At 41.2% G+C, this 15,038-nt stretch overlaps 1 protein-coding gene across 1 annotated transcript in view; it reads right to left on the reverse strand.

Annotated features, from left to right (window-relative positions):
• Window positions 1-1,117, reverse strand: part of HSD17B3 (hydroxysteroid 17-beta dehydrogenase 3) — a gene marked incomplete at both ends in the record, with an annotated part of 36,713 nt that extends 35,596 nt beyond the window's left edge. Inside the window, one exon of the mRNA XM_082842610.1 lies at window positions 964-1,117. Within this exon, the coding sequence (XP_082698736.1) occupies window positions 964-1,117 (154 nt within the window). The remainder of the gene's footprint in view (window positions 1-963) is intronic.
• Between the last annotated feature and the right edge of the window lie 13,921 nt (window positions 1,118-15,038).

Consider the following 15,038-nt stretch of genomic DNA (forward strand, 5'->3'; position numbering starts at 1 on the left):
ATGTGAAACCCTAGGCCCCCACCCCAGAATAAAATAAAAGCAGAACTCCAGGCCCATTCACTCTCTCTCTCTCTCTCTCTTTGCGCCCATGACCTTGCTATGTGGCACCAGGTGTCCTACATAATTTCCAGGTCCTGAAAGTAATAAACCTTTTATTTTTTTAAAGTGTCCTGATGGTTATTGCTGAAAACCACCTTGCAATCACAGTAAGAACCACAAGGGCCAGCCCGACCACAGTATTGGTTATTGATAGACTGACACCAGCACATAACACCAACTTTGAGATGCAAACTTAGCATTTCGTTCAAGGAGATGCCGAAACCATAGCCTCACGTCCTTCACCTTAAACTCAATATGGAGCTGAAATTCTGCATGGCAGTTCCAGGAGCTAAATCCCATTGAGAGGCAGCAATTAATCAGTCTACTTGGGACACAAACCAGACCCAGATTCCATATATAACCATTTTAAAAACATGTCTCCACAGAGATCTTTATTGCCTTGATTTTGTATTACCCTCACTTCTTGAAAGGACTCAGAGAAATTTTTTTTTAATAAAATGAATTTAAATTATTGGACTTCAGAAGGTTGAAACACCCTTTAAGAAAATGGAAGCACCCTGGGCTTTTGAAAATCTGAAGAAGAGGATACATAATTTTCTGCAGCATCTATTACTTGTATCATCAGAAACTCCAAAAATAAGAAAACCCAACTAGTGAGAATGAGAGGAGAAGCACCCAGGCAAGGACTGAGTCACATTGTTCCCTAATTATCCTCCTGATGCCCCACATCTCATTTCTCAGACAATCCTAATTTCATTCGTGCTTTCCAGTCTCCCAAATGAAAATAACCCAAAGGAATTACATCTTTGCTCTGAAAAGGAAAAGATGCAATATATCTTTTGAGACCTAAGTGATAATAAGCAAGAACAACAAAAAAAACAAGAGATGGAAAACTTTCTTTACCTGCCCACTGTCCCATGGACTTCAAGAAAGACCTTGGTGAAACTTTCCAGAAGTGCAGGAAAATACATTTGGAGAATCTCACGCATTTCACCAGGTGGACCAGGCACACCAGCAGCCCTACAAAAATGAAGAACTGTGCCAGAACCTCCCCCATGATGGCACTGCAGCAGATGCTGTTTGGGACCTGGTTGGGGCCCTCACAGCCTCCAGGCGCGAGCGTGACTCCTCCGGAGGAGTGTCAGTCAGTCCCCTTCTGGAGTCACTGGGCACATTCCAACGCGTCACTGTGTCGAGGCATTCAGATTGGAGTAACTTCTTTACACAATCCTCTGATTCACAGGCTTCGGAATAAAATATTGTTTCTAATATCTTTACAGCACTGTTGGGCTTTTGTGACACAGGGGAGTTGGTGAAGAAGTGGACATAAAGAAAGATAAAGGCTGGACAAAGAAAAATGGCAGCCCAGCATTCCCTCCCTGAATTTGGAAGCTAAAAAAGATACTTAAAAGTATGCAAAATCCTATAAGTCATTCATTCACTTATTCAGCAAATATTTATCGACTGCCTACAGGTGGCATCACTCGTTGAGGCGCTGGGAATATATAATAGTAAACACGGCCAGGCGCTGCCATGGGGGAGCTGAGATTCACAGTCAATGTGCGAATAAATAAGATAATGTCAGATATCAGTGCCGTGAAAAAGTGCTACGGAGTGACTTGTTAGAGTGACTAGTGAGCACAGGAAGAAATTCTGTGAAGAGGTGGTATTTTGAACTGAAATTTGAAGGAAAAGGAGACAGCCCTGCAAAGATAGGTTCCCCCCTCCAGGCTGAGGGAACAGCTAGTGCAAGTGACCTGAAATGAGAAAGATACATGTATTTGAGGAATAAACAGCACTACATAGAGGAACTGGTCGGTAGAGAACAAAGGAAGGAAAGAATAAAGTAAGGTGAAGGCATGGGGAGGAGCCAGATACTCCTGGTGAGGAGTTTGGACTTTATGAGCAACAGGAAACCACTGAAGAGACTCAGACAATGGTGTTATCTAATCCGAGTCACTCTGGATGCTGAGAGAAGATGACCTTTTGGAGGTGGGGAAGGAGAGTGGTCGTGACACTGAGGCAGGGGGAGCGAGACTATGACAGTCATCTGAGAAGAGTGCCCCCATGTTCATCCTTTGGCCCCCTTCTCCTTCTGTCCACACTTACTCATTTGGTGACGTTACCCAATCTCTTGACTCTAAGGACGCTGTGCACTGAGGACCCCCAAATATATAAGTTCAGTGGTAACCCAGGCTGTTCATCCAGACTTGCATTTCCAACTGCCTACTTAACACCTCCATTTGAATGCCTGTCATCTCATGCTTAAGTCTAGTACTGGTTTCTGATATTACCAGCAAATGTCAAAACTTGTTCCCCTTGCAGACTTCCCTATCCCAGAACATGGTAACTCTTATGTTCCAGTTGTTCAGGTGAAAAACCTTAGAGATGTCCTTGACTCCTCTCTTTCTCTCACATCCTGCAGCCCATCTGTCTCCTGTTGACCAACAATTGTATTTGTTTTCAGTTTTAGATTATGCTAAACAACATTGCTATGGATATTCTTGTATTTGTACTTTCCCACACGTGTGCATGTCTCTCTCACACACACATACATGTGATTGCAGGGTCATACACGTTATACATGTACAACTTCAATTTTACTAGTGTGTCAGTCCCACTCAGGAGACAAACCACACAGCAATTTGAACAGGGACTAGTCAATATTAAAAACTTAGTTGGGAATTAGCTACTAAAAGGGCATAAAAGAAAACTCAAAAGAATACTCAAAGGCTGAAGAAGAGTATTTAGGAAACAAATGAACTTGGAAGGTAATTCCTGGAGCCAAGGCTGGGATTCAGACCTCACTGGAGAGAGTGTGGTTGCAGCCAACTGGTTGGTGATGAAGTTCTCTGGGTTGCCCGAGACAGAGCTGCTCACAGGCAGGAGGATAAGTCTGGTTAGCAGGGAACTGCTACCTGGGACCAGAAATCCCCACTGAGAAGCTGACAATACTTGCTGGAAAGCTACTGGGGGGTGGGGGTGGGGGTGCTGTTGAACTCCCTGGGGTGAGCCCTACTGGGGCTCAACTGGAAAAAACTGACATTTATTTTTACAATATTGAGTCTTTCAACCTACAAACTGGCATATCTCTCCTTTTAGGTCTTCTTAATGTCTCTCAATAACGTTTATAATTTCCTTAAAAATTCTTGCTCTTATACAAATTTATAATAAGAAAAATATCAAAAATATGCAAAAGTAGAGAGACTAACTTAATGAACCCTCACTTACCCATAGGTATAGGTAACTATGATGACAGTTAATAACAAAATTAACTATCATTTCATGTCCATTTTTACTTTGTATATACCCATTTTCCCTACTCGCAAACCCCTATAATGGGAAGGACTCTTTAAAAGAATAACATAAAAATAATGCCGTTATTACAATTTAACAATTAGTAGTAATTCCATCAAATATACAGTCAGTATTTAAATTTCCCTGATTGTTACATACATATTTTTAAGTTGACTTTTGAATCATTTTCTTCTTAAAGGACTACACATTGCATTAAAGTCATATGTCTCATAAGTGGTATAGGTTTTCTCTCCCACCCTTTAAAAAATGTTTACTATCATTTATTTGTTTAAGAAATTAAGTTGTTAATCTTATAGAATTTTCCACGTTTTGAATTTGCTGATTGCATCTCCATGGTGTTTCTTAACATGTTCCTTTGTTCCCTATATTTCTTCTAAACTACTTAGATCTAGAGCAGAGGTCAGCAAACTTTCATTTTAAAGGGTCAGATAGTAAAGATTTTATTTTAGGTTTAGTGGGACATACGGTCTCTGTTGCAAAACAGACCCTGGCCATTGTAGTACAAAAGCAGTCATAAGTACTTAAATGACAACTCTATGGATAGGATGAACCTCAAGGGCATTATGCTAAGTGAAGTAAGTCAGAGAAGAAAGATAAATACTACATGATTTCTCTTATATGTGGAGTCCTTTAACGATGTGTGTGTGTATATATGTGTATATATATATATATATATATATATGATATGTATATATAAATAAGCTCATAGTTAGAGAGCACAGATTTGTGTTTGCCAGAGGCAAGGGGTGGGGGTGGGAGAAATGGTGCACTTTTTGTGTTTGTCTTTTTGTTTTGGGTTTAAATAGATTGAATTTTTTAAAAGGGAGGGGGCTAGGGAGAAATATGTACAGGAGTATTGGGAACCATGGGTAATTAAGATGTTCCCATCTTCTCCAGTCTTCAGAGCTTATTAATACCCAAATGACAATAGTCTAAGTCTCTATTCTACTGCCATCAAAGAGTTCAGTATTTTATTAGGTTTTCCTCCTCATGTAATTTTAGGGAACCGTTAAGGAACCTGTTGCCCCAATCCTCCCATTCTAGCCAAGCAAATCTGGTCTCTGGCTCTGGGACAGTGCTTCACTCTGCTGGTCACTCCTTGCCGTCTTTCTCCTTTTCCAGGCTGCTATCCTTCTTCTTCTTTCTAAGGGAAAATAAAAACATTTAGTTATAAGACAACTTAATCTAGATTTAGGGGGAAAAATCTAATATTGCAGGTCAATAATTCTGCTAGTTATACTCAATCTATATGCCCAAACAGAATAGGTAATGTCTCAGCCTAAAGCATTTTCATATACATGATGGGGAGGGGTAATGGTAGGTGTATTAGCATCACTAAAAGAGTCATCAAAGTGTTGCCTCCAAAATTAAAGGACAGCCTGCTCCCTAAAATACAGAAGTTCATTGCAATCCTCCAAATGATAGTTTTTCAACTTGGAAAAATTTAAGATCTTGTCTCCACCAGCTATAGAGGAGGCAATGTAAACTCTGTGGATCAAAGAGAATTTCTGTAACAAGTGATGTGATTCCTGGGTTTTGTTTGCATATACAGAAACAGTAATGATCAACTTAACCGAATATATACTGAAAGAACAATCTGAGAGATCTTTGGTAGGGAAACTGTGGAGTTCCCTGATGACTGAAACTTCCTAACTTGAAAGAGCTATGAAAAAGAGAAGAGACTATAGATAATTTCATATATATGTGGAATATATAATATTGGGAGATAGAATCTAAAAGGAAAGACCAAAGCACAGATAGTGTGACTGTCTTAGCCTGGGTTCTTTCTGATATGAGGACCTTGTGAAGACAGTTATTTTGGGAAGTAATTCCAATGAGCAGGAGTTGGGTTGGGACCAGGAGATTGAACAGGAAAAGACAGAAAGACATGAATATGTCATTGAGCTGGTCACTGCTGTGAGTGACTGAGGCTCCATCTGCTGGAAAGCCTCTGAGAAAATGTAGAATGCACCTCAGATTCTTCTGCCTTAAGTAAAAAAGTACAGTAGTTTATCTATTGGCTCCCGGCTCCGTGATCAAGGTTGCCCGGTGGGGTATCACCTCCCTCAATTCCAGGTTTGCCTGTATGTCAGGTGATGAGCGAGTTCCTGTGGGCTAAGAGGAGCCCCAGCTCCCTGAGAGATAGCAGCTACTGTCAAGTTCCGCCTGCATTCCTCTCTAAACCATGCCGTTTTATTAAGCATTTTACAAGGATTACCTGTCTTGTTTAATAATTACTCTTCCCATTGAGGGTTGGTTGGCAAAGCAGATATTGTAGATCAGCCTTCTCAGCACAACCACATCTGTCCCCGAAGGAGTGAGAGGCTGAGGTGTTTGATAAATATGAAAACAACAATTACCGTTTTCAGTAAGGCCTGGAAAAGGCCAGGCCGATGCCCATCCTGCAGTCCTATGCCTCTGCTTTATTTTTCTTCTGAGCGTATTATTTATTGGCTTATCTTATTTGCTTGTGGTCGGGTCTCCTGCCACTACAATGTAAACTCCTTTGGATTGGGACTTTGTTTTGTTAGAGCAAAAGTAAGTAGTCAATAAATATTCACTCTTTAATGAAAAAGGAAAACGAACGTTTATTGGTGTGGAAGCAATGAAGTTAAGTTCCCGTTAAAGAAGTTTTGGTAAAGAGGTGATAGACACTGGTACAGGTAAGGGGCAAGGTGCAGGGTCTCAGGGAGCAGGGATAGATCTCAACTGGAAGCCTATAGCATATGGAGTTAATGAAGAGGAAATTTTAAAAAAACTGAAAAAGGCAAAGATGGGAAGGGGTTCCTTCACAATTGCCCCATTTATCAAATGTTTGTGTGTTTATTATCAAATGTTTGTGTGTTTATCTGTCCTAGCCCTCAATAGAGGACAGAATGGTTGGACACAATATGGTAAGATGCAGAAGTGGGAGCAAAGGGGGTGGCAAACTGGAGAAATTCAGAGGAAGAAAGAGGCCTGAAGAAGGCTCTCTAAGATGTTCATAAGGGCCTGGCCTTCTCCCTAAAGCACCTGTGTAAGTGAGCTGTGGTATGTGTTAGGGGAAAGGATTACAAGAAGTTTCACACTAGAGAGACCTGAAGAGAATTTGACTTTGTCACCAAGTTTTCAGTAAAAGAGGACAAAACTAACTTTTCTACTGATGCAGGTCATCAAATGTCATCCAAAAATGGAGAGTGGCTTTCACAAAGGAAAAGCAGAGCTAATAATTATGTAAAAATTAGCTCCCTGAGAATAGATTTCTTGAAAGTGGCAAGGTTTAGAAAACCTGAGAGAAAAGTAGAAACAAAACAACTTATCCTGGGCTTGGGGGCTGTGGATGGTGGAGCTGGGTGCTGTGTATTCAGCCAGTGTCGAACCAGAACTCTTTGTCCGGTGAATCAGTATTTCCTGTCGAAGCTGAACTTGTCAGACAGACCTTCAAAGAGTTCGAGGATCCCAAGAGTCCCAGGAAACATGTGCCCACTCTTCCTTCTTTGTTTCAAAGCCCCTCTTCCACTGTTGTCTGTGGCTACATTTTCTTGTCTGTGGGGCAGGATGCAGCTCGGGAGGCTCAGGCAGCTGAAGGCTGGAATCAGAAGAGACATTCCTGACTCCACACACCCACTGTTCCTTCCCCTTCTTTAGGTGTCAGAACTCTGGGGGACCAAATCCTGGGCTAGCGTTTCTGGCCTTGCCTAAAACCCTCTGTGTCGTTCAAACAAACAATAACCGTTGCTGTGTAAGTGACATAAGTCAAGCCAGAAACATGCAACCCAGAGAAGTATATTTTACGTTTTGATTTCTTCTTTCCTTTTGGCAAAAACTTGTTGTTCCCATCCCTGCCGGGGCAGATATAAAGTGCTCTTAGTGTGGAGTGGAAAGGGGCCATTCTGCTTTAGCCTGGTGCCTGTCCTGGATGCCCCCTGCTTACAAAGACACCCCCCCCGTGGGAAAGCAGTGTGGGTCGGCCCAGGCTTGCACAAACGAGGTGCTCCGGCTCCCACGCTGGCTCCCAGATCAGCCAGAAGATTTTCAGCCAGGGCCAGATCTCCTTAGCACAGAGTGACTGGACTGCAGATTTGATAAGACCTCACTGCATCACACAGTGCATAGAGCACTGTGTCTGAGGTTGAGGTAAGGCTGAATTGAAGGAATACTTTTTGACTAGTAGAAATCACATGTACTATTGAACAGATTATGAAATTGGTATCATTTGTGACATCATCTTTTCCCAGGCTGGGAAAATTCGTTATTTTAAATTTCTCCCTTTCCTTTATGTTGTAGATAGAAGTGGTCACCAAATCCAACATTACAAACAACCCCTCTGAGTGATTCCTTTCCTTTTCATGCCCTGCCATCTCCAAACACCACCCATCGTCTGGGATGCAGCTGGGAGGAAGGTGAGCATGGGCTCTGGAGAAAGACATTCCAGATGTACATGTTGGCTTTGTCGTGTAACTTGGACAAACTAAACTTTCTGTCCCTCAAGTTATTATTATAAAATGGGATTGAAAATACTTCTTACTTTGCAGGGCTATTGTGAAGATTAAATGAAATAACATTTATAAAAATGTTAAGGGGAGACCTTCAAGATGGCAGAGGAGTAAGACATGGAGCTTACCTTCCTCTTCACAAATACATCAAAAATATATCTACATGTGGAACAACTCCTACAAACTCCTACTGAACACTGGCAGAAAACCTGAGGCTTCCCAAAAGGCAAGAAAATCCCCACGTACCTGGGTAGGGCAAAAGAAAAAAGAAAAAACAGAGACAAAAGAATAGGGACAGGACCTGCACCTCTGGGAGGGAGCTGTGAAGGAGGAAAAGTTTCCACACACTAGGAAGCCACTTCACTGGTGGAGACAGGGGTGGGCTGGGGGGAAGCTTCGGAGCCGCGGAGGACAGCACAGCAACAGGGGTGCAGAGGGCAAAGCAGAGAGATTCCCACACAGAGGATCAGTGCCGACCAGCACTCACCATCCCAAGAGGCTTGTCTGCTCACCCGCAGGGGCGGGTGGGATCTGGGAGCTGAGGCTCGGGCTTCAGAGATTAGATCCCAGGGAGAGGACTGGGGTTGGCTGAGTGAACACAGCCTGAAGGGGGCTAGTGCACCACAGCTAGCTGGGAGGGAGTCTGGGAAAAATTCTGGACCTGCCGGAGAGGCAAGAGACCATTGTCTTGGGGTGTACGAAGAGAGGGGATTCCTACTCCGTGTGCCCACAGATGGCAGAGCACCGCTTAAGCGAGCTCCAGAGACAGGCGCAAGCCGCGGCTACCATCTCGGACCACAGAGAAGGACATGGACCGCTAACACTGCTGTTGCTGCCACCAAGAATGCTGTGTGCAAGCGCAGGTCACTACCCACACCTCCCTGGGAAACTGTGCAGCCCGCCGCTGCCAGGATCCCATGATCCAGGGACAGCTTCCCCGGGAGAAGTTGCACCTCAGGCTGTTGCAATGTCACGCTGGCCTCTGCCACCACAGGTTCCCCCCGCATTCCAATTGTGACTACCGTACCCCTCCCTCTCCCCGGCCTGAGTGAGCAAAAGAGCCATAATCAGCCACTGTTTTAACCCCGTCCTGTCTGGGTGGGGAAGAGATGCCTGGGGGTGGCCTACATGCAGAGGTGAGGCCCAAACCAAAGCGGGACCCTAGGAGCTGTGCGAACAAAGAAGAGAAAGGGAAAATTCTCTGTGCAGCCTCAGGAGCAGTGGATTAAATCCTCGCAATCAGCTTGATAAACCCTGCATCTATGGAACACCTGAAGAGACAACAGATGTTCCCAAAATTGAGGCAGTGGACTTTGGGAGCAACTGCAGACTTGTGATTTGCTTTCTGCGCCTCATATGTTTTTGGTTTTATGTTTATCTTAGTTTAGTTTTTAGTGCTTGTTATCATTGGTGGATTTGTTTATTGGTATGGTTGCTATCTTCCCATTAAAAAAAAGTTTTTAATTATTATTATTCCTTTTTTCTCTTTTTGTGAGTGTGTGTATGTGAGTTTCTTAGTGTGATTTTGTCTGTTTAGGTTTGCTTTTACCATTTGTCCTAGGGTTCTGTCTGTTTGGGTTTCTTTTCTTTGTTTATTTTTTGTTATTGAGGTTTTGTTTGATTTTCTTTTTCTTTTTTTTTTTTTTTGAGGAACGCAGGCCTCTCACTGTTGTGGCCTCTCCCATTGGCTCCGGACGCGCAGGCTCAGCGGCCATGGCTCACAGGCCCAGCCGCTCCGCGGCATGTGGGATCTTCCCAGACCGGGGCACGAACCCATGTCCCCTGCATCAGCAGGGGGATTCTCAACCACTGTGCCACCAGGGAAGCCCTGATTTTCTTTTTATGAGCGTGTGTGTATTTTTCTTTGTGTGATTTTGTGTGTTTAGTTTTGCTTTTACTATTTGTTTTGGGCTTCTATCTGTTCTTCTTTTTTTCTTTCTTTTCTTCCTTTTCTTCTGAGCTGTGTGGCCGGCAAGGCCTTGGTGCTCCAGCCACATGTTGGGCCTGCGTCTCTGAGGTGGGAGAGCCGAGTCAAGGACATTGGACCACCAGAAACCTCAGAGCCCCACGTAATATCACTCAGTGAGAGCTCTCCCAGAGATCTCCGTCTCAACACTAACACCCAGCTCCACACAATGGCCAGCAAGCTCCTGTGCTGGATGCCCTATGCCAAACAACTAGCAAGACAGGAACACAACCCCACCCATTAGCAGAGAGGCTGCCTAAAGCCATACTAAGTTCACAGACACCCCAAAACACACCACCGGATGCAGCCCTGCCCACCAGAAAGACAAGATCCAGTCCCACCCACCAGACCACAGGCACCAGTCCCCTCCACCAGAAAGACTACACAAGCCACTGAACCAACTTCACCCACTGCGAGCAGACACCATAAATAACGGGAACTACAAAGCTGCAGCCTGTGAAAAGGGGACCCCAAGCACAATAAGTTAAGCAAAATGAGAAGACAGAGAAATATGCAGCAGATAAAGGAGCAAGGTACAAACCCACCAGAGCAAACAAATGAAGAGGAAAGAGGCAGTCTACCTGAAAAAGATTTCAGAGTAATGATAGTAAAGATGATCCAAATCTCAGAAATAGAATGGAGAAAATACAAGAAATGTTTAACAAGGACTTAGAACCCCTAAAGAGCAAACAAACAATGATGAGCAACACAATAAATGAAATTAAAAACACAATAGAAGGGATCAATAGCAGAATAACTGAGGCAGAAGAACAGATAAGTGACCTGGAAGATAAAATAGTGTAAATAACTACCACAGAGCAGAATAAAGAAAAAAGAAAGAAAAGAATTGAGGACAGTCTCAGAGACAGTCTCAGGGACAACGTTAAATGCACCAACATTCGAATTATAGGGGTCCTAGAAGATGAAGAGAAAGAGAAAGGGTCTGAGAAAATATTTGAATAGATTATACTCAAAAAATTCTCTAACATGGGAAAGGAAACAACCACCCAAGTCCAGGAAGGACAAAGAGTCCCATACAGGATAAATCCAAGCAGAAACATGCCAGGACACATATTACTCAAACTATCAAAAATTTTAAAAAAAGAAAAAATATTAAAAGCAACAAATAACATACAAGGGAATCTCCATAAAGTTAACAGCTGATCTTTCAGCAGAAACTCTGCAAGTCTCCTCTATTTACAATAGCCAGGATATGGAAGCAACCTAAGTGTCCATTGCAGATGAATGGATAAAGAAGGTGTGACACATATATACAATGGAATATTACTCAGCCATAAAAAGGAACGAAATTAGTTATTTGTAGTGAGGTGGATGGACCTAGTCTGTCATACAGAGTGAAGTAAGTCAGAAAGAGAAAATCATATACCATATGCTAACACATATATATGGAATCTAAAAAAAAAAAAGGTTCTGAAGAACCTAGGGGCAGGACAAATAAATAAAGACATAGAATTAGAGAATGGACATGAGGACATGGGGAGGGGAAATGATAAGCTGGGACGAAGTGAGAAAGTGGCATAGACTTATATATACTACCAAGTGTGAAATAGGTAGCTATTGGGAAGCAGTCGCATAGCACAGGGAGATCAGCTCGGTGCTTTGTGACCACCTAGAGGGATGGGATAGGGAGGGGAGGAGGGAGATGCAAGAGGGAGGAGATATGGGGATATATGTATATGTACAGCTGATTCGATTCGTTATAAAGCAGAAACTAACACACCATTGTAAAGCAATTATACTCCAATAAAGATGTTAACAACAACAACAAAAAAGAAATTCTGCAAGCCAAAAGGGAGTGGCAGGACATATTTAAAGTGATGAAAGGGAATAAACTACAACCAAGATTACTCTACCAAGCAAGGATCTCAGTCAGATTTCATGGAGAAATTAAAACCTTAACAGACAAGCAAAAGTTAAGAGAATTCAGCACCTCCAAACCAGCTTTACAACAAATGCTAAAGGACCTTCTCTATGCAGGAAAGACAAGAGAAAGAAAAGGCCTACAAAAACAAACCCAAAATAATTAAGAAAATGGTAAAAGAAACATACATATTGATAAGTGATAAATGTAAATGGATTAAATGCTCCAACCAAAAGACACAGACTGGCTGAATGGATACAAAAACAAGACCCATATATATGCTGTCTACAAGAGACCCACTTTAGACCTAGGGATACATACAGACTGAAAGTGAGGAGATGGAAAAAGATACTCCATGCAAATGGAAATCAAAAGAAACCTGGAGTAGCAATAGTTATATCAGACAAAATAGACTTGAAAACAAAGACTAAAACAAGAGACTAAGAAGGACAATACATAATGATCAAGGGAACAATCCAAGAAGAAAATATAACAATTGTAAATATTTATGCACCCAACATAGGAGCGCCTCAATACATAAGGCAAAGGCTAACAGCCATAAAAGGGGAAATTGACAGTAACACAATAATAGTAGGGGACTTTAACACCCCACTTGCACCAATGGACAGATCATCCAAAATGAAAATAAATAAGGAAACACAAGCTTTAAATGACACATTAGACCAGATGGACTTAATTGATATTTATAGGACATTCCATCCAAAAACAACAGAATACACTTTCTTCTCAAGTGTACATGAAACATTCTCCAGGATAGATCATATCTTGGGTCACATATCAAGCCTCGGTAAATTTAAAAAAATTGAAATCATATCAATTATCTTATCCAACCACAATGCTAGGAGACTACATATCAATTACAGGAAAAAACCTGTACAAAACACAAACACATGGAGGCTAAACAAAACGCTACTAAATGACCAAGAGATTACTGAGGAAATCAAAGAGGAAATCAAAAAATACCTAGAAACAAATGACGATGAAAACCCGATGACCCAAAACCTATGGGATGCAGCAAAAGTAGTTCTAAGAAGGAAGGTTATAAAAATACAATCCTACCTCAAGAAACAAGAAAAATCTCAAATAATCAACCTAACTTACACCTAAAGCAATTAGAGAAAGAAGAACAAAACAAACCCAAAGATAGCAGAACAAATCATAAAGGTCAGATGAGAAATAAATGAAAAAGAAGTGAAGGAAACAATAGCAAAGATCAATAAAACTAAAAGATGGTTCTTTGAGAAGATAAACAAAATTGATAAACCATTAGCCAGACTCATCAAGAAAAAAAGGGAAAAGACTCAAATCGACAGAATTAGAAATGAAAAAGGAGAAGTAACAACTGACAATGCAGAAATACAAAGGATCATGAGAGATTACTACAAGCAACTATATGGCAACAAAATAGACAACCTGGAAGAAATGGACAAATTCTTAGGAAACTACAACCTTCCAAGACTGAAGCAGGAAAAAATAGAAAATATAAACAGACCAATCACAAGCACTGAAATTGAAACTGTGATTAAAAATCTTCCAACAACAAAAGCCCAGGACTGGATGGCTTCACAGGTGAATTCTATCAAACGTTTAGAGGAGAGTTAACACCTCTTCTTCTCAAACTCTTCCAAAATATAGCAGAGGGAGGAACACTCCCAAACTCATTCTATGAGGCCACCATCACCCAATACCAAAACCACACAAAGATGTCACAAAAAAAGAAAAGTACAGGCCAATATCACTGATGAACATAGATGTAAAAATCCTCAACAAAATACTAGCAAACAGAATCCAACAGGACATTAAAAGGATCATACACGACGATCAATTTGGGTTTATCCCAGGAATGCAAGGATTCTTCAATGTATGCAAAACAATCAATGGGATACATCATCTTAACAAACTGAAGGATAAAAACCATATGATGATCTCAACAGATGCAGAAAAAGCTTTCAACAAACTTCAACACCCATTTATGATAAGAACTCTCCAGGAAATGTGCATAGAGGGAACCTACCTCAGCATAATAAAAGCCATATATGACAAACCCACAGCCAACATCATTCTCAATGGTGAAAAACCGAAAGCATTTCCTCTAAGACCAGGAACAAGAAAAGGTTACCCACTCTCACCACTATTATTCAACATAGTTTTGGCAGTTTTAGCCATGGCAATCAGAGAAGAAAAAGAAATAAAAGGAATCCAAATCAGAAAAGAAGAAGTACAGCTGTCCCTGTTTGCAGATGATATGATACTATACATAGAGAATCCTAAAGATGCTACCAGAAAACTACTAGAGCTAATCAATGAATTTGGTAAAGTAGCAGGATACAAAATTAATGCACAGAAATCTCTTGCATTCCTACACACTAACAGTAAAAAATCTGACAGCGAAATTAAGGAAACACTCCCATTTACCATTGCAACAAAAAGAATAAAATACATAGGAGTAAACCAACCTAAGGAGACAAAAGACCTGTATGCAGAAAACTATAAGACCCTGGTAAAAGAAATTAAAAAATGATACAAACAGATGGAGACATATACCATGTTCTTGGACTGGAAGAATCAACATTGACCATACTACCCAAAGCAATCTACAGATTCAACGCAATCCTTATCAAACTACCAATGGGATTTTTCACAGAACTAGAACAAAAAATTTCACAATTTGTAGGGAAACACAAAAGACCCCAAATAGCCAAAGCAATCTTGAGAAAGAAAAACGGAGCTGGAGGCATCAGGCTCCCTGAGTTCAGACTATACTACAAAGCTACAGTAATCAAGATGGTATGGTACTGGCACAAAAACAGAAATACAGATAAATGCAACAGGATAGAAATCCCAGAGATAAACCCACACACATATGGTCACCTTATTTTTGATAAAGGAGGCAAGAATATACAATGCAGAAAAGACAGCCTCTTCAATAAGTGGTGCTGGGAAAACTGGACAGCTACATGTAAAAGAATGAAATTAGAACACTTCCTAACACCATACACAAAAATAAACTCAAAATGGTAAAAGACCTAAATGTAAGGCTATCAAACTCTTAGAGGAAAACAAAGGAAGAACACTCGATGACGTAATTCACAGTAAGATCCTTTTAGACCCACCTCCTAGAGAAATGGAAATAAAAACAAAAATAAACCAGTGGGATCTAATGAAACTTAAAAGCTTTTGCACAGCAAAGGAAACCATAAACAAGATGAAAAGACAACCCTCAGAATGGGAGAAAATATTTGCAAATGAAGCAACTGACAAAGGATTAATCTCCAAAATTTACAAGCAGCTCATGCAGCTCAATATCAAAAAACAA

The sequence above is a fragment of the Leucopleurus acutus genome (assembly GCF_964270905.1).
Source record: "Leucopleurus acutus genome assembly, chromosome: 7".
Lineage (NCBI taxonomy): Eukaryota > Metazoa > Chordata > Mammalia > Artiodactyla > Delphinidae > Leucopleurus > Leucopleurus acutus.